The sequence below is a fragment of the Alexandromys fortis genome, unplaced genomic scaffold (genome assembly GCF_014885135.2).
Source record: "Alexandromys fortis isolate MF-2015 unplaced genomic scaffold, M_Fortis_MF-2015_v1.1 scaffold_126, whole genome shotgun sequence".
Lineage (NCBI taxonomy): Eukaryota > Metazoa > Chordata > Mammalia > Rodentia > Cricetidae > Alexandromys > Alexandromys fortis.
The window spans coordinates 4,335,056-4,355,350 of NW_026068018.1; the positions used below are offsets into that span (position 1 = coordinate 4,335,056).

Genomic DNA, 20,295 nt, shown 5'->3' on the forward strand with positions numbered 1-20,295 from the left:
ACCACACCCTCAGGGCAATAGATAAAACTGGAAATAAGAAACCCTACAAATGTCAGAAATCTTTGGAACATGCGTTAAGAAAGTGTCAGAGAGAAGTAATCTTGGGATATGATTCATACTGAATCTGAACAGTCCCAAGTGTAGAAAGGCAAAAGAAAGAATGACAAAGATCTCTTGTCAAGAATAGAATGAAAGTGGAAAAAAAAAAAGACACCAGAGGAAAACAATATAGAGAATAAAAGTCCCGAAGGTTTGACAAGATTATTTACAACCATTAAGAATTTGATACAAACCCAACAAGTCTTGTGAGTTTTTCTCTTAGAGTAACACTTGCAAAGAGTTTGGTTTGAGGTCATTCTAAAATGGAAGTTAATATTTCAACTTGCCACAGAGGTGCACTTTCATAAAACATAAATAACAAAATGTGCTATATTAACAGCAAAACTTCATTAAAAATCTCATATATGCATTTTCTATAGTAACTCCTTTTTTAAACAATAGTAACCAGCAAAAACTTCCTTTTTGTGGCTTGGTATGTTTGTGGGGCCCCAGACAGTGGGTCAAGAAATGTCTCTGGTTCACAAGCTGGCTTTATGGAACCCATTCCCTATGGTGGAATATCTTGCTTTGCCTTGATGCAGGGGGATGCACTTATTCCTGTCTGAACTTGATGTGCCAGGCTTTCCCATGGAAAACCTTTACCCGTTCTGGGGAGCAGATGTGGGCTGGGGTGTAGGTTGGCAAGCAGGGAGGGAGGAGGAACTGTGGTTGGTATGCAAAATGAATAAAAAATAGAAATAAAAATACTGTATTTTATGTGTTAGAGTGTCACTGTGCCACATGGACATCTGATGACTGTGTAGGACAGAATTCAAGAAAGTATCGGACACTCTGGAAATGGAGTTACAGATGGCTATGAGTCATCATGTGGGTGCTGAGAATTGAATCAGAATCTTCTGCAAGTATGGTGAGCACTCTAAATAACTTAGTCATTTCTCTAGCCCACAAATCTTTCTATTTTAAAGATACATTTGTTGTTTTTTCTATTCTTTCTTCAAATTGCTACAATTTTTGATTAAATATGGCACATTATCTGCTTGATTTCCCTTCCTTCATTCCCTAGCATGGTCTACTTTTCATCATTGCTGAGACATGTGACATCACTATCTCAACTCATACCAGTTTGCTGTCTTTAGTCTAAGTCAGTGCTGTAAGCTTTAGTAGAGGCAAAGTAATTGAGGATACGTCCTCTGTAACCAATCAATAGGACATCATACTCAAAGAATTATAATGTTTCCCTTTGGCTAAGTGTTAGAAGTCAGTCCCTCGGTGTATACATAACAGTAGCATTTGTTATCATTGATTTTGGAATAAAACTAAAACCTTGAAATCATCCTGATTTCTATAACTATCATATTTTATTGTTAATTCTCAACAAAGCCAGCACTAATGTAACTCACTTTTAAAAAGTTTGATAATATTACCTTCTAGTATTCCTCCAGTTTTTGAGACTTTGAATAACAAATTGTACTTGTAAAACTGCATTTTAAAAATCATATAGACTTCTAAATTTTCCATTTCAATCTTGATATTTGAAGTATAGATGTCTTTACTGCTGGGTCCTACTATGGCCATATGTATGCTTCAAAAATAAATTTCCCTGTTGCAGATATTAATCTGATCAGAAAATAAACCGTAGTCTTTGACACCGCAGAAGTAACAGTTATTTCTGGAGTAGTGCATCATAGTTTGTTTCTGAAGCGTAGGCTAACTTCTATTTCTTCTCCTGTCTCAATTTTCAAAGTGCTTTTATTAAAGGTGGACCAACATGAACAGACAGGAATTATTTTTATTGATTATAATTTTATGTATGAGTATGGTTATTTGCTGAACATATGAATGTGAATGTGTATCCTATTGGTGCCTGGTAACCTCAAAAGTGAGAAAGCTGTAGAGTACTTCCCACTTTCTCTTCTATCAGGTTCAGTGTGTTCGGCCTGATATTGAGGTCTTTAATCCACTTGGACTTGAGTTTTGTGCATGGTGATAGATATGGATCTATTTTCATTCTTCTGAGGACTACTGAGACCCCAAGAACAATGGCAATGGGTTTTTGATCCTACTGCACCTATTGGTTTTGTGGGAGCCTAGGCAGTTTCGTGGATGCTCACCTTACTANGTGGGGAAGAGACAGAAATCTTTAATTAATAAAGAAATAAATAAATTTAAAAAAGTGAGAAAGCTGTTGAATAGCTTGGAACGGCAGATACAAATAACTGTAAACCACCATGTGGGTGATGTGTGAAACCTAGGTCATCTGTAGGAGCAATAACTTCTCTCAAACTCTGATCCATCTCTCAATGCCAAGAATTATGTTTAATAGTGGTATAATAGCAATTCTTAGTTAATTATCATCATAATTATTGAGATTGCTAGTATAATACCCATTCTGCATCAGATTAAACTGCCAATAACAAGGAAGAATTAATTTACATGTGTGTGCTTGGTACTCTTATACCATTTGTCAAACCATGTTTTAAAGCATCCATAATAATTAACAAAGGTTTATTATGAAAAAGTTTTTCGGTTTACTTTTTCCATGATTTAAAAATAGTTATGATTTGGATTGGGGCAAAATAAAGTTTTCTTTTTATCTTTTTGAATTTAAAAAATAAAAGGCAAAACAAGAATATCTATATTTAATAAATGGTGTGTTCACACCTTACACTAGTACTTACACCAGCAACGGAGGCAAAAATATTAAAGGTTACCATTGAAGAAACACCATTTAAAAAAATTTAAAAATATTTGCTGCTCATTCAATAAGCAATTTTCTTGAGAAGGGCCAGATTATTTTATTTCATTACTATCTACTTTAGTTTTTATATTACCAATTGATGGTGAGCTCTGTTTACATAATTTATATATAAAAATCATCACCATAATTAATAAGATTAACATCTAAACCATCCTTGGCATATGTCAGAAGCTCTTCTAGGCAGCACTATGATCAACTCACTGGTACAAATGCTTAAACTGACATAGGAGAATAGTTAACAGTAAGATCATGATATTGCTATAATCGTATCACTAAATCAGGGATCCAGAACCAGATTGGCATAAATGCCTGCATCATGTGACAAGTTATAGAACAGACTTTTCTCCAGTGTGTAGAAAAAAAAAGGGAGGGGGGAATCTTGAGATTGGTCTCTTGGGTACTTTTTTTCTTCAACCAGGATTACAAGGTAACAAATTGACAACAGTGTGCAATGACTAACAATCTGCTTTCATCTCTTGACAGGCAGCTAAACTATCAGAGCAGTGAGAAAGGGAGAGAATGAAAAATTGTTTTCTTCACTCAATATAACTAACAACACACCATTTTTTTTTTTAATTTAAAAAAGGCACAATAACAGATACCTGTAAAGCAACCGTATATTTTCCAATTGAAAGGAACACTTTTGAGTAATCTTATCGGGGCTGAGAAAATGATGTCCGTTGTTCTCATAATCAGACAATGATGGTTAATAGAAAAGATGATTTTGATATAATTGAATATGTATTAATTAAGAAATAATCCATGAGCGAAAGTTCTTCTGCAGCAGGGTTCTCTGAAATCCCAAATAGAGATTTAAATTGCCACTTTATTTAAAGCTTAGGAACATATATCTTCCTTTTTCCTTCTTTTATTAGCTTCCATTTGAGCCTTTTGATCATTGACACTTGAATTCCATATATTTGACAAAATATCTTTGGCAATTTTTAAATTTATTCTATGATTCACTGTCTTTATTCATTCTCCATGTCACAAAAATTTCAAAAGCAAGAAAGGAAAAATTTACCCAGCTACAATTTGAGGTTTACAATTCAGCCATAATGCTTCTTTGCAGAGAGCCGATTTGAATGGCTGCCATTACAAGATGGCACTTGGCCCCAGCCTCGCTTGATACCATAATAAAGGTTGCAGTTCTTCCACTAGAAAACAGGATGAGTTGTTGTGATCTAGCTGCCCACACTTCCCCTGACCGGCAGGGGAACTTCCTTGTGGTCTGTAATTGACAGGGATGTTCCCCTGCTTTCTTTCCTGCCGGTGGGTCTCCAGAAAAGCAGTCAAAGTATCAAAGTATCAAAGGTTGCTAGGCAGACTCCCTATATAAGCAGCTACAGCTCAGAGCTCGGGGCCCCTCACTTTCTGCTCTCCCTTCAACCAAGGGGCTCCAATAAAGCGTGATTTGAGAAGAATCCTCATCTGGTGGCTGTTCCTTCCTGCTGGTCAGGGAGTTCGCCGCACTTCTTGATTTTTTGGAGAACATAAGCTCTAATATTTAGAATTGTAAAAAATAAAAAGTACAAACTTTATGATTGCATTAAAATAAGTTTTCTTAACATAAATTGCTGTATTGTCTGTTCTTTTAATAATATTTCAGGTGAGACAAAGAAAGAGACATGCTTTGATGAGTAAAGTGCCTTTGGGATTCTTGTAAACTTGAAAAGGATTTTCACTTCTATTACCTTGTTGAAACCACTTACTTCATTTTAGCAGTTTGACCCTCTGGGGTTACTAGCCTCTCTGACAACAGCGAATGTTCTCATGTTGGGTTATGCATAAGGAATTGAGTGTTTGCCCTGACTTTCTAAAGAGATCAGATGGTAAATAATTACCTGTGTCAAATGTGTGCTAGATAACAATATTTTGTATTACAGTATGTAATATATTTTAATATTCTTATATCCTAAATATTGTTTTAACATCTTTTCAAATATTAACTCAGGCTGGAGAGATGGCTTGACCATTAAAAGGCTAGGCTCACAAGCAAGTAATAACTCATTTATTTCTTCAACAAATCTAACCTATCCTTGGCCTGGTGATTATATCTCAAGTTTAAGTTGACAGTTTCATGTCGATTATTGTCAACAGAGCTAATATTTGCATTCAGATATTCTGGCTTATATATTCTTATTATTAAATATTTAAAGGAACAATTGGCTTTCTGAATAAATATAAATAATATTTTAAAAGAGGAAAAGAAAATACTCATTGGCAAAACCTTGAGAGTTAACAAAATGTCATGTATTGAACAGAATAGCGAGAGAGAGAGAGAGAGAGAGAGAGAGAGAGAGAGAGAGAGAGAAAGACAAGAGGAGATATTGTTGTGATGTAGATACAGAAAGTCCAGTAATTCCCTAATATAAATGTTGAAAGGAATCAAACGAGAGGTTAAATGAAGACAAATTCAATACCACATTGTATAAATACTATAAGACTAACATGTTTTTGGAAAAGACTTAAGACTATATGATTTCTGTTTTTTTTTTAAGAGTTGAAACAACTGAGAGTACATTTACTGAAATCTTCTGCACACTCTGACCAGACTTCATTATCCGACTCTGCCTTTATGCTAACATGATCCTTACTGTGTGCCCTTGTTTTTTCTTTATTGTTTGCTTATTTGCATTTTTGCAAAACTAAAATTTTGTTTAAAATACTTTTTTTTTACCCTGTGAAAGATGTTACTTGTGTTTTCTGATTACTCTCATCTGTAGTTAATAAAGGAGTATAGTAAAGATTAAAGTGGATAAAATAAATGAAAATAAATAATAAATATAAGTAATTTTCCATTTCCAGTTTTTGCATAATAAAAAGAATTTCATGTCTATACAATGCAAATATTCTTGCATAGTCAATGCAGTTTCTTTGTATTTTTTTCTGCATTGCTTCTTTCCTGAAATTTTCATTATGTCTAAAATTTTCCAAGATAGTTTTCTTAATAATTAGGCTGCTCTTGTTTCCTTTTAATTACCTTTTAGAAATTATTAAGATTGCTAAAAATATTTTAAATGTCTTCCATTCTAGTAATTTAAAAAACCTCTCTAGACAGCCTATTCTATCCAGTTGAAGCACAGGATCAAACAGAACATTAATGATTTTTATTGTGGAGAATGAAAAAAAATTATCAAGGAACCAAGAGGTGAATTAGACTGAAAAGATTTGAAAATACCTAAAATCTGTAGAGAATGAAAAAAAATTATCAAGGAACCAAGAGGTGAATTAGACTGAAAAGATTTGAAAATACCTAAAATCAACAATAAAGAGCACTGACTGCCCCTCTATAGGACTTTGGTTCAATTCCCAATACACACATAGAAGCTTAAAACAATATATAATTCCAGGGAAGGTGATGCTGGATCATGCTACCTCTATGAAACCTCTTAAAAAGAGTATTCCATATACACATATGCACACACACACACACACACACACACACACACACACACACACTTCATTCTGCCACATATAGGAAATTCCAGAACAAAAGGGACAAAAAGATGACAAAATATTTGGCCATTCATGGCAATATGCATTTGGGTGATTATAATTAAGTGCTTGTGATTCCACACGAGATGATTAAGATATTCTAAAATCTACTGGGCTGAAAGTTTCCCTACACTACAATTCATTAAAATTGAAATTTTGAGTGAATTATGAAGTATATAAATTATATCCCCCAAGTCTGTTTTCAAAAAAAGCAATGATGATATAGATAAAAAGCACAGTAAATGGTGTAATGTGCTTGTGTCTCTTCACTGCAATGGAATAAATTACAAACTCAGTGTAAAATTACAGTTTCTATTTTCTGCATTTGTTGACATTGATAATGTCATTTGTGTCTTCTTTTAACATATATAAAATTAATGCAATCTACTTTTATTCAATCTACAAATATTTGCACCATGTTTTAAACAGTGATATATACTTGTTAAACTGTATTTTAATCGTGAGGAAATACTCTTATTTGAAAATTCAACCCACTTCATTACTTCCTTATTTTTGAACAGTTAGGTTTTGTCATTCAAGTAGGCAGGAAACTAACCTAGGAGACTGAGAGACTGGGAAAGCATCTACTATTTTGTAAGCACACACATACACACACACACACACACACACACACACACACACACACCCCACAGGTAGGGGACAAGGTCAGTCACCAAGGAAACCCTGATCAATGTACCAAGAAGTTAGCACACCTGACTTCAACTTTCCTACTCATGTTTTCCATGACCAGAGAGAGCCCAATGGGCATAGAAAAGTCATTTATTAAGGGCTAATCCTTACTAAACAAGATATGCCACTGTCTTTATTACTCTTATTTGCTCCTTTGATATTCTTTTGGGTTCTATAAATTTAACTCACATGTGGGAAGAAATGAGGCTCACAGTTTTATAGACTGAAAGTTCTGCCAGTGAGATATTTGTCTCGGATTATGGATTATAATCAGCCAACACTGATTTCTAGTAGAAAGATGTGACCTAAGCTCTTCTTCAATCTTGAAAAAAAAATCAATTTAAAAAAAGAACAAAAAATCTAAAGCAAAGAACCTATTTTAGTTGCCCCAAGTGTTATTAAGGAGTTATTAAGGATGAAGTTGGCTTTTCTTTTGCTAGTGTGTCTAGGAGAACCATTCTGAAAAGATTTATTTCACCTTCTTCTAATACCCAAATTCTTTCATCAAAAATGAAAAAGCGCATCCAATCAATGTCATTTAGGAAAGGGATTGTGAATGTTCAGCTCAGCCCCCACAGAATACCAACTGAGTGGATCCATTGGGAAAGGGGTAATCTTCCTTTTTGAACTGACTCTGCTTGAGATTTAGATATTTAAGTTTAATTTGGGAGGAACAGCTTGAGTCCTCGAGTGACCACATCAAAAAATTTATACCTTAAAATACTGATTATACTTTAATGTCACTCACTCTATTTTTCTACAAGTATTCTAATTGTTTCTAAAGTATTCACAGCATGTTAAGGTTTATGTTGAACTATTTTAGGTTCTAACAAATTAATGTTGGAAAAAGTGTACACTATTAAAAACAAGCAAAAAATAACTAAACCTTTGTACCTGAAAGAATTGGAAGCACATAGGTAAAGATGAAGAATGAAAAGCAGATTTTGCAGAAAGAAAAATTATTGATAAAATGTTGGGTTGTTTTAATTGTCATTTTGGCAAAAATCTAGAATAATTTTAGAGAAGAACTTTGTAAAATATCTGTGAATTACTATCTTAGTGAAATATTTGATGTTTGAAGAACTGCCCACTGTGGGCAGCACTATTTCCTGGAGGTAGGGTAATGAAGTATAGATAGGAAGTTTGAGAATAAGCATACAAGGATTAATTGATTGGTTTGTGCTTTTCAGTGTGGATGCAGTTTTTCTACCTGTTTGAAGTTCCTGGTTTTCCCATACTAGTTGACTATAATGTAGAATTGGGAGCCAAAAAATACTTTTTCTTCTAACTTACTTTTGTCATGTTAGTGGATCACAAAAGGAAAATAAATTAAGAAATGTGAAGTAGACATGCAAAACTAGCACTTAAAAACAAGGACTTTTAGTACTAAATGCATGTTGAAAAACTCACAACTGATTATCTCTGTCATGTAATAGAAAATGGAGTGAGATAAACAAAACCTTAGAGGCTTTAAGTAATGAAACAAAAGATGTTGTAGATAAAGCACCATTCAGAGATAAATAAAAACTTTCTTATAGTCAAGGGAAACATGGCTGTCTTCATATCACTCAGAAAGGCAGGGATATGTCTTCTTAATAAAGATAAATAAATACTCAAGCAAAATTTTAACTCCTATTTTAGAGACAATATGACAGAGTAAAATTCCAAGGTGAATATAAAACCAAATATAAAACTAAAACCACCAGTCTTTCCTGAGTATATAAAGGTGCTGTGTGGGATCTTATGCATAAGGAAAACAAGCAGAAAACTATTTTCTGACTCAAGAGCTCTAATTACAAAGTCTGTACTCACTTATATTTTATGGAGGGGTGAGGAAATCAGAAGAAACTCCATATTCTACTTTTGATTTTCACTACTTCTAGAAAAAAATCTAGAATGGAAAGCTAAGAAAGCTGATTAATATTTATCCTACTTTGATTGTTACCAATTGCAAGAAATTTGATTTCATAGACTGGGGACAGTGGAATGAAATAGAAAGTGAACATGAACATAAAATGTGTAGAAAGAATGAGAATTCTACCACTGAACCACGAAGGAACTAGACATCAACAAACCAAATAATGCAATTAAAAATAGGGTATTATTCTAAACAGAAAATTCTCATTAGAGGAATATGAAAAAACAAACACTAAAAGAAAAGTTCAAAATCTTTAACCATCAGTAAAAGGCAAACCAAAACTACTTTGAGATTCCTACACAAGTGGGAGTTCATGTTTGTGAAGATGTGAAATAAGGGTAACGTTTCTTCATTGCTGGTAAGAGTACAAATTTGTACAGCCACTGTGGAACTAAATATGGCAGTTCCTCAGAAAATTGGGAATAGATCTACCCCAACAACCAGCTTATCACTCCTGGGCATATGCCTAAAGGATGTCCCATCCTACCACAAGGACTTGTTCAACTCTTTCGTAGAAGTTTTATTCATAATAGCCAGAAACAGGAAACAATCTAGGTGCACCTCAACTGAAGAATGGCTTTAAAAAAGTGATATATTTATGCCATGGAGTATTACTCAACTGTTTAAAAAATAATGACATTTGCAGATAAATGAATAGAATGACAAAAAATCCATCCCAAGCAAAGCAACACAGAGCCAAAATGAAAAAAAAAATCATGATTATGCACTCACTTACAAATTGACATTAGTTGTTAAGGGAAAAAAATGACAACACTACAATCCACAGATCCAGGGACGTGAGATAAATAAGAGAGGCCTAAAAGTGACTCATGGATATCCCTGTGCGTAGGAAATAGAATAGACTTTGTGGCTGGACCAGGGGCTGAGTGGAAGAAGGGAACAGGAGAGATCAGGTTTGGGAAACAGGAACAGATTGGGAGAATATGAACTAGGTGGGTATTTAGGGGGCAATAGAGAAACATAGTGCATTGAAAACTTCCTGAAACCTGTGAGATGACCCTAGCAAAAAATTACTATTACTGTCTCTATCTCCATCCATCACCAGATGAAGGTTCTATGGTGATATGCAAGATATTCATCTATGTGGCTATAGAATAAGACCAGTTTAGGCACCCTCTCCTGTGCTGCCCAAGGAACAAGCTGGGGACATCTCTTTGGACACCTGGGATCCCGTCTAGAGTCAAGTCTCTTGCCAACCCTAAAATGGTTCCCTTAATTACCTACTTGCCTGTTCCCATATCCACCTTTCCTCCATCCCAACCATCCCATTCCCACAAGCTCTCCCCATCATCCCCACAGAGACCCATATTGGAGCACTGGACTAAGCTCCCAAGGTCCAAATGAGGAGCAGAAGGAGGGAGAACATGAGCAAGGAAGTCAAGACTGCTAGAGGTGCGTCCACCCACTGAGACAGTGGGATTGATCTAATGGGAGCTCACCAAGGCCAGCTAGACTAGTTCTGATGGAGCATGTGATCAAACCAGACTCTCTGAATGTGGCTGACAATGAAGGCTGACTGAGAAGCCAAGGGCAATAATAAAAAATGTAAAAAAATAAATAAATAAGAATTACTATTACCGGTGGATATGGCATCTGAATCAGTCATCATCTGGGACCAAACTAGATATCCACTTGTGGGACTTAAACACTGACCTAGCCACCAAACATATGTTCCACAACCTGCCTGGCTTGAAGAATGCATGGGGACATGTACTGATCAACTTGAGGCCCACGCAACATGAGGGAGTCCATGCTATGCCTGACAGCAGGCTGTTGGGTCCTAATCTTTAAACTGGATTGCTCAGAGAGCTAGGGTAGAACCAAACGCGACTAACACACAAAATGATATTCTACTATACTCATGCATCAGTGCAGTCATCAGAGAGGTTTCCTAAAGCAGTGGGTGGGAGTAGATATTAAGAGCCACAACCAAACATTAGGCAGAGCTATGAGTACTTGCAAGAAGAGGGACAGGTAAGGTTATAGAAGCAGATGGATTGAGAACACCAGAGCGCAGCCCACAGAATCAACTAAGTAGGCTCATGGGGGCTCACAGAAACTGAAGCAGTAATGATGGAGCTCCTGTGCGTCTGCATCAGGCCCTTTGCCTACATTGCTGTAGGCATTAGATTGTGGTTGTCAGGCAAATAAATCATATTGAATATGCAGTGGTTACATATTTTCTTTCACATGTCATGTCAAATCTGTAATGACAGCAACCTCCATAAAGAAAGAATGGACTTTTAGGAAGAAGAAAGGATCAGTGGAGGGGACAGGAATATGATTAAGTACATTATATTCACACACAATTATTACACAGTGCATCCAGTGAATTATGTGGAAATAAGACCAATACAAATAATTTAAAGATCTATACCACAATATAAAATTTAGGTTTGCTGGTCAACAATGGTTTAAATATCTGCAGTGTAAAAGTGTAAATGCCAAAGTGTAAATCACTGCATCATTGAAACACAGTAAAATGTGAAGAAGTCATAAAAACTGACAGATGAAAAAAATCTGTTATTAATTGTATTATATAATATGAGGAAATTTTGAAAATAATGTTCAAATTATTTGTATATATAGATATTAAAAATGGGAATGAAATATTAGTAATATTTTTGTGTAATTGTAATAGCATTACTTTTTTACCACACCTTAATTTTCATTGCTTACATTTTGATGAAATTCCATATTAATTTTGTTTTATAGTTATAAAATACTTAAAACAGTTCAAGTAAGGATAATGAAACTGAAAACTGCAACAAAATGAAAGACAAGAATTGTCTGAGATTTTCTAAGACTTTTAAGAATTATTTACATAAATATTTCTGTGTATCTCGATGAATATGGATTATATGCACAGTTTTACATATATAATATGATTAAGTACATTATATTTACATTATTATGTACATAATTGAAATTGTTAGATTTTTCTTTATTGCTCCCTGAATTATTTGAATCAACCTCTAAAATTTTGATACATTCCTTGGTTCAAAATGGTTCAATTAAACTTGACTCTGCATGTGCAGATACACACTCTGTAAACTCTATTGGTAGCATCTTCACCTAGTCTTGCTTTAAAGTGATTTTTTTTTTTAGCTCAGAGCATGGCTTATGCATCATCAGTCTATCGCAATGCTCTGTATGAGTTTTGAAGAGTGATATAATTTTTGTTGTATTAGATTATTTGTAAAAAAATTTAATACTGCAGCCATCTAGATAGGATGTCTTTTCATCGGAGTGTATCATCGGAGTAAGAATCAGTGTGTCTAATAAACATAGAATTATTCAGGTTTTGCATTCTTGAATGAGTTTTAGAAAGCTGTCTGTCAAGGAATGTGTCAATTACGTTTTACATCTGTAAGTATAAATTTGTTCATAACATACTGGTGTCACTGATGGTGTCATTAACTCATACACTTCTCATCCTGGAAAATGAATATGTTATTATTTTCTGTCCTGGTAATTCTTGCTATATTCTTATCAATTTTATTTATGTTCAAAAATAATATTTTGAATAATTTAATTTTTTCTCAATGTTTCTTATTTTCAAATTTACTGACTTCCATTTCTATTTTTTCTTGTTTTGCTTAGGGTTTATTTTGTACTTTTTAAATGTATTCTTGTATTACTATTTATTTCATGATAAAAATTCAGTTTTCTGACAATTTCACCTCAATATTTCATAACTCCTTTTTGTAAATTACAGAAACATTTGAAAATTTTGTATATGTTTCAATGTTAATCTTTCAATTTGCCCTAAGCTGTCACACATCTCTTGAAAGAAAGAAAGATAATCGGTATTTCAACATATTTTTCACCTAGTTACTCTGTTTGTTGGTATCTTGAACTTTGACCTCATTAGAAAACTTTGTGTATACCAGGACAGATGCCAGGATGAGGGCCAGACATGCTATAGGATTATCCTTGTCCGAGAATCACTAGGAATACAGATGTTTCTACTGCTTCTGAATGTAGGCGGGTCTAAGGATCTGACAGTATGGGCAAGTATAAACCATCTCTTCAGTATCATTTATTTTTATTTTTTCTTTAACTAATGGATGCTTTAGAAGTCTGTTATTTTATTTTTAATATTTGATGACTTCCCATATATCTTTCTAGTGCTAATTTATGCATAAATAAATTGCATGACACCCACTTAAATCTTTCATTTTATTGCTGATCACGGCTTCCTTTTCTGTGACAAAGAAAAAGTTGTTAAAATCTGTGACAGTTTTGGGTTTCTCTATCTTTTGTTTCTTAAATTATGCTGAAACTCTAATACTGACATAAAGGTCACAAATGTTATTTATTTTAGGCTAATTGACTACAATATTCTTTTGAAAATGTCTATCCTGGTCACTTTCTCTAAAACCATCTTTTCTAATATTTAAGTAGGCGTCATCACCAGCCTGGCTTACCTATTCCCAAGTCTTTACTTTCTGTTGCTGTTCTCTGAAGATATTACTTTGTATCCCTGGCTCAGCTGGAACACACTATGCTAACTGAATTATTGCAGCATATAACACATAAATATAACCTTTGCTCTGAATCATAAACAATGTGGTATGTGGAAACAAAAAGCAACTGAAGCTTGACAGCCTCTACGAGTTTACTCCTCCTTTGGTGGATAAAATGAATTGAATTTAAAAAGATCTAGACAAAAGAATGATATAAACATAGTATAAACATCACAAGCAATAAAAATGCTTAATATTTTTCCTATTTCTCTCATTATTTAATGTAACAAGCAAATATTATGCACCTCTTGGTAATATACACACACAAATGTTTGATTGAAAGAATATCAGAAGAGAATAACATACCATCAGGGAGTATAATTATATATAAAAAAATGAAGATCCACAAAAGTAAAGAAGTATCTAACCATATATAGTTGTAAGTAGTGATGGATATTTTATTATCGCAAAATCAAAACTGACAAAATACCTCCACTATTTATGCACAAAAAAATTCTAATCACTTTTGTTGTCAAAATGGCAGCAAAGAATATGCCTACACTAAAAACGCAGAGAAGCATTGTGTCAGTTTGCATAAGTACATATAAATATGTGTGTGTGTATGTGTGTGTGTGTGTGTCTGTGTGTACATTATCACACTATTACTAACAGCTAAGAAAACAATACCAGCATGTGTTTGTTGGGGGTACAGATTATATATCCAACATTGTGCTATTGCATACAGAAAACAAGGGAATTCGATCATTTACATCATGACAAACAAACTAGGCATTCATTTTCCTTCTTGGGGCAGTCATTTTTCATAGTGAAACCCACCAACTATTAATGGAAGATGCTGTATGATCATGTTCCCATGTACATACTCTGAGAAAAAAGTGAGTATAGAAACCAACAAAACAAAAAGTTATTTTTGAGGGAGATATTGATGGTACCCAAAGGTTATGAAGTTGCTAACAGTGGGATGAGTGAATATATAGATGCAATAAACAGCATAAAAATATCCACTTAGTGATAGATTGCATACTGGAAATTTGAGAAGAAGGCCTTAGGGGATATTGTAATCCTTTAAGAAATGAAATACTCCCTGAACATACCCCTACAAAGAGCATTCTACAGACTGGGAAGGTTTGGATTTGTAAAAAAAAAAAAAAAATTTAAAAAAGGGGTTTATAAGAAGGGTGAATGGGAAGAAATGATAAGGGTGAAAGGTATAATATTATAATCTCAAAAAATAAAATAAATTTTATTAAAGTACGGAATGTGAGCTAAGCTGATACCAAGATGGACAAGCTAATTAGACTGACTACAAAAATTTCACAAGTCATAGCAGACTTTCATTTTAAGCACATTCACACTGAGCTATATCCAAAGCTTTTCACAACTGACTTTTACTTTAGAATAGTGTCAGAATCTTTCTACTTTGGTTAGACTGGTTTTACAATCCTCCTGTTTCAACACCTTAAAGAGCTGGGAATAAAGGTCTTGCTTTATTATAGCACCATAAAAGCTATTTTCAAATTAAGAATGTAAAGCTAATAGTAAATCACTAAATTTTTACTCTTAACATATAAACAATATTTATTAAGAGAGGTTGTCAAATTAAATTCTATAAATTAATTCAAATATTAAGTTAATATAGGCATTAGGTATTTGTTACTGCAACAAAATACGGAAAGAGGCAACAGGAAGAAGGAGAGGCTACTTTTGCTCATATTTTGATAAGATAGACTATCTTTGCAGATGTCAGTGTGAAAGGAGCTTGGGAAAGTTGACTGTATGTCACTCAGAGTCAAGAAGGGAGAGTAAGGAAATCTGGCCCTCAGCTCCGTTTTTTCTCAGACTGTAACCAATTACAAACTGTGGAATGGTACCATACCAAGCCAGGTTGAGAGTTGTTCTTTTTTTCTTCTCCTTGATTAATTTAATTTAGATGGCCTACTACTACTCACACACACACACACACACACACACACACACACACACACACACACTCACACTCACACTGACAAAGATTTGTTTGAATGAGAGATGGAGACACCCAGATTTGTTTAAATGATAGTTCTAAACCCATAAGGCTGACAGAGAATATCTGTCTGCACAGTGTATAATTTAAGAGTTCAAGGAATCTGCAAAATTTCTCACTCTACCTACAGCAATCTAAATATGAACTGTGGATAATGCTTCTGAACATAGGTAACTTTAGCATACAGTATGTTTTTCTTCATTTTTTTAAACTATAAAAACTAAAAATTAAAATTTTTCTGATAATATTATCTCTAAAGCAAATGCTACTCTATCATATAACATATAAAACCATAAAAGAGCATTACATAAATACTTCATAAAAATAACAATTATATTATTTTAGCACTATTAATTAAATTCTAATCACATAATTCAATTTTACTCACTGATTAATCTTAAAACGTAATGTATCAGAAAAAGTATTTTTCACAATGCATCTGTATAATCAAAATTAGGGTTTTGGTTAAATTCCCTCCCCACATAAACTTTAATTTCATTTTCCCATTATTGGCCCTATTAAAACTTTGATCTTTATCAGGCTATTTCAAAATAAAGGCCATATTAGTGAAACTGTGTGTCAGTTAATTCACTTGACTTGAGAATTTAAAAGTAATAACCAATTTTCAACATTTATTTGACATTACAATGAATGATTTAATGAGAAATAAAACTTTTATCTGTGTATTAATCACACTTATGTGGGACATTATTGAGCTACCCAGCAGTTCTTAGCCTTTGTCTTGAAATTTACAATTGCCTTAATGAGCTGCTACTCACATTTCCTTTCATAATTATAGGAGATAAACACAACAAATTGCTCTCGGTCATTTTCTAGAATGCAGCTCATAGTTAGCACTAATTGCTCAGCTCCTTTGTGTTTTTTGTGAATTCACATGGATAAAGTTGGCATGGTTGTGCAGATTTAGATGTAATTTTTGTTGATGTCTGGTATGAGTTTTATTTTTTTAACAATACTTTGCTTTGTAAATTCTGTAAATTGAGAGGCAAAAGCATTGAACATTTATTCAATAAATAAAATGCCTCTTACATGGTACCCTGAACACACATACTACAACTAAACAAGGAAGATGTGTATCTTGTTATTCTAATAACAACTTATATATAATAATATGATATAATATGTAAAGTTAATAAATGCAAGCTCTCAGGATTTAATGAAGGAATTAAATTTAGTTACAACACAGTAAAACAACCTCTGCATTCAATTAATTACTCCATTACATTGATTTTATTATTTGTATTCTCTCTTAGTGTTTTCCATGCATGTGTGTGCCTAGGTACTGGATAAATCTTTAAGTGGCTTCCTTAAAGTAATTTTGAATCACTGTTATTTATATTTGGTATTCTTGAATATGTCTCACCATCCCTTTTATTCATATTACCATCATTACTCTATAATTTATTATATGTAATATCATAAACAAACAAGTGAGACAGATTTTTGTTTCATCCTCATAGGACCCCTATTTAGATTACTTGCACTGTAAAGTCTGTTCTGAGGCTCATGTGAATACACACCCCCTGAGCTTTATTGCAGCTGCAACACAGCAGAGTGGCATAAACCCTTCAGAGTATCCCAGAAGCAACCCACCCTGCTTCAGACATTACCAGTCACTTAAAATTACAATGTCTTCTAAAATTTAATAGCACCGAAGACAACATTAATCCCAGAAAGCTCAATTGAGTTCTTTTCAAAACCTATTGTTCTCACTCTTGCATGCTCAATAAATTGATTTGGATGAGCTCACAGGCATGCTCTTGTGATCTGGCACAAAATCATTTCCAGTTTTTTTATAGTTTAATAGTAAAACATAAATGTTGTAATTCATAACATCATCTTTCATCATCCTATCATACTTTGTTTCTTCTCCATTATCTAAGGTTTGACATCTGTCAGTCTTCAGTTTCTGGGCAGATGCTTAGGAATTCAGGGGCTTTTATGGTTAATGGAAGAAGTGAAATGCTTAGGAATTCAGGGGCTTTTATGGTTAATGGAAGAAGTGCAATGTCAGATGCCCACTCAATCAAGGTAAGGATGTCAGCTTCCAAAGTCAAAGTTACTTCTTCTTCTCTTTCAGAGAAGACCCTGCATTCCTTATTCCTCATCAGAGTCTCTTCTCTCCGGGTCTCCTTTCTATTACACAGCTAGACTGTGAGCACTGTGGAATCCTGTCTTTCCAACAACACTTGTTGTGTAGGTAAAGTCTAAATCAGTTTTATTATGCTGCTATATGCTACATTAAAGCATATGCATTCAGTGACATATGTCTTTGTAAGAGAAAAATTTAATGTATTAGAAAAAATATTTTTTAGTTATGAATTGTGAGTGAATATTTTTTAGTTACAGGTATTAAAAACTTGTCTGTGTATTTCTAGTTTTAATGAAAAAGAGAATAACTGTATAATAAACATATATTTATGCTTTCTGCATTGTAAATTATAGCTTAACATATTGTTTTCATAATTAAAATTTACTTTTGGGAAAGTCTATTTCTTATCAGTAGTATCCAGTAAATATCTAATAATATCCTATATTAAAGTTATTCTACATTATCAAAGATATTTGAAATTGTAATAATTGCATATTTATCTATGCAGTATAAATATTGCTTATATGTTCTGTTCCTCAATAAAATTTCCACAGCTAGAGGCTGACTTCTAAATTATGAATTATATTTCATGAAGTATAAATTATGTAAAATTGCATTTTATAATTTACATCTACAGAAAAATTTCCCAAATTCTTTTACTATAGACACTAAACAAATGTATATCAGAACATTCCATATTGTTTGATAATCCTTCCTCTAAAGATATTTAAAAATTTACAAGATAATATGTGTGTAAGAGAGTATATGTGTGCCAGTGTGCATGCTTGCATTTCTTGAACTATCAAAGTGATCCTCTTTCAATTTAAAGGCACAAAGACATGCACACATTTATTTTCATTTCATAAAATAATCATTTTTATACTTTATGTTTGCTTCTTGTATTAAGTATGAAATAAATACAAAATACAAAAATGTTCTTTGCATTTATTTTCTTATTGTTATATTCACCCAAAAACTTACTGTATCCATTCTCAGCTCAGTTATTAATGTTCTTGCCATTGGTAAAACACAACAATAGGAATAGCTTAATATTCTATAAGAATGTATAATCTCACAACCCCAGTTTTTGTTTCTCCTGTTTTTATTTCTTCTATTTTTTGATTGGTTAACTGCATCAAATTTCATTTGATTAATTTTGATAGTCAAACTTACTAAGTACAAATTCAAAAAACTTTAGTAACCCGATAGTCTTTTTCTACCAATTCCACATTATGGCACATATTACTCCAAATACTTGTATATTCTAATTCTCCTTTTAAATACATTAGACATGATTTTTCATTTTTTTTTTGCTATACTTCACTTTCATCCAAATAGAACATCTTAATGTATTTTAAAAGCACAGTATGAGGAACAATTGTAAATATTATCTATATGATTTTAAGGTTTATCTTACATACATCATTCCAAGGAGTCACTCCTAACAAGAAGGAAACTCAAAACTTAAGTAAACTTTAATTACATGTGTTCATATTAAAGCAAACTTTGACATATACATTGAAATCTACATCCATCTGCATGTAATTAATTATACCTTATAATTAAAAGCAATTGAAAAACTAAAACACATTTTCAAATATAATCCTTAAAGACCTGGTCCAGGAAATAGCCAGAAAGACATCACAGAAATGAAATAAACAAAGTGAAAGGACAATGATACTGTTAGTTCATGCTTACCTTGATGGCAGTGGATGCAATCTGGATATGGTGAAGTCTGCGAAGAGTGCTGTCCCTGTCGATAAAATAGGAAGCAGCCAACTGATGGAGTGTCTCCAGAGTGACAGATGAACTATTAGTGCTTGTATCACTTCCTTCAGATCTTTTGCTCAGCTTCCGCTTGTCCACAAAAATTGTGAGTGACTCCTCTCCTGCATTAATGAGATAAAAATAACTGTATTTCCAAGTTTAAGTAAGTTTGATACTTATCTCCTAGGATGGGTGCCTACACACTGCTGTGAAGGAAAAGATAGTGAGAACCACATTAAAATGTTTATAATTTTCTTTCCCAAGTACATATAAGTACCACAGATATTTAAGGCTTTCAAAATATCCTTAGCAAATTTTAAGTATCAACATGTTAAAGGATATTTTTGTTAAATTAACTTTTTTTTTCATGTAGTTTAACTTAGTGTATACTTGTATACCACAAAGCAAAGTCTAAGAAAACATTAATTGCCATTATGCAACACCATATTAAAACATTAATTTTACCACAGGAACAGCTTAACAAGATGAAAATAAGGAAAACTAAGTAGCCTTCTGTTGTACATTTGAAATGCACAGAATCCCTATCTTAAGCATGTATAAATACATTAGCAACAAATTCCCAAGTTCCCCTCTTATTCTGTATTAAAGTGTGGTGCATTAATAATCACCATGTAACTCAATAAACTCGATAGAAGTTGTAGAAACCGATAATGATGATGAACAGTGATGTAAGACTTACAGTGATTAACAGGGAAGTGTTGTTGTCCAAAGAACAGATAATAATCCAAAATAGCCATACTATCTAAGTTGGATATGAAGAACTTTTTTTTTCTCAGACTTTAACAGAATTGTGTATTTATCTAATAAATAATTACCAAATTAGCTTCATGTTCTTTGTCAGTAAGCCATGTGTTATGGCAGAAGTGCCCACTTAAAAACTGAAAGGGTAATTTGGGTAGGTAAAATAGTAGCATCTGTAAGAGCAGCATATATATA

The 20,295-nt window shown here is 33.2% G+C and overlaps 1 protein-coding gene across 2 annotated transcripts in view; it reads right to left on the minus strand.

Annotated features, from left to right (window-relative positions):
• Window positions 1-20,295, minus strand: part of Brinp3 (BMP/retinoic acid inducible neural specific 3) — a 347,625-nt gene that overhangs the window by 134,713 nt on the left and 192,617 nt on the right. For both annotated transcript variants that reach the window (XM_050162919.1, XM_050162920.1), the window contains one exon: window positions 19,270-19,460. In XM_050162919.1, coding sequence (XP_050018876.1) covers window positions 19,270-19,460 — 191 coding nt within the window. The remainder of the gene's footprint in view (window positions 1-19,269; window positions 19,461-20,295) is intronic.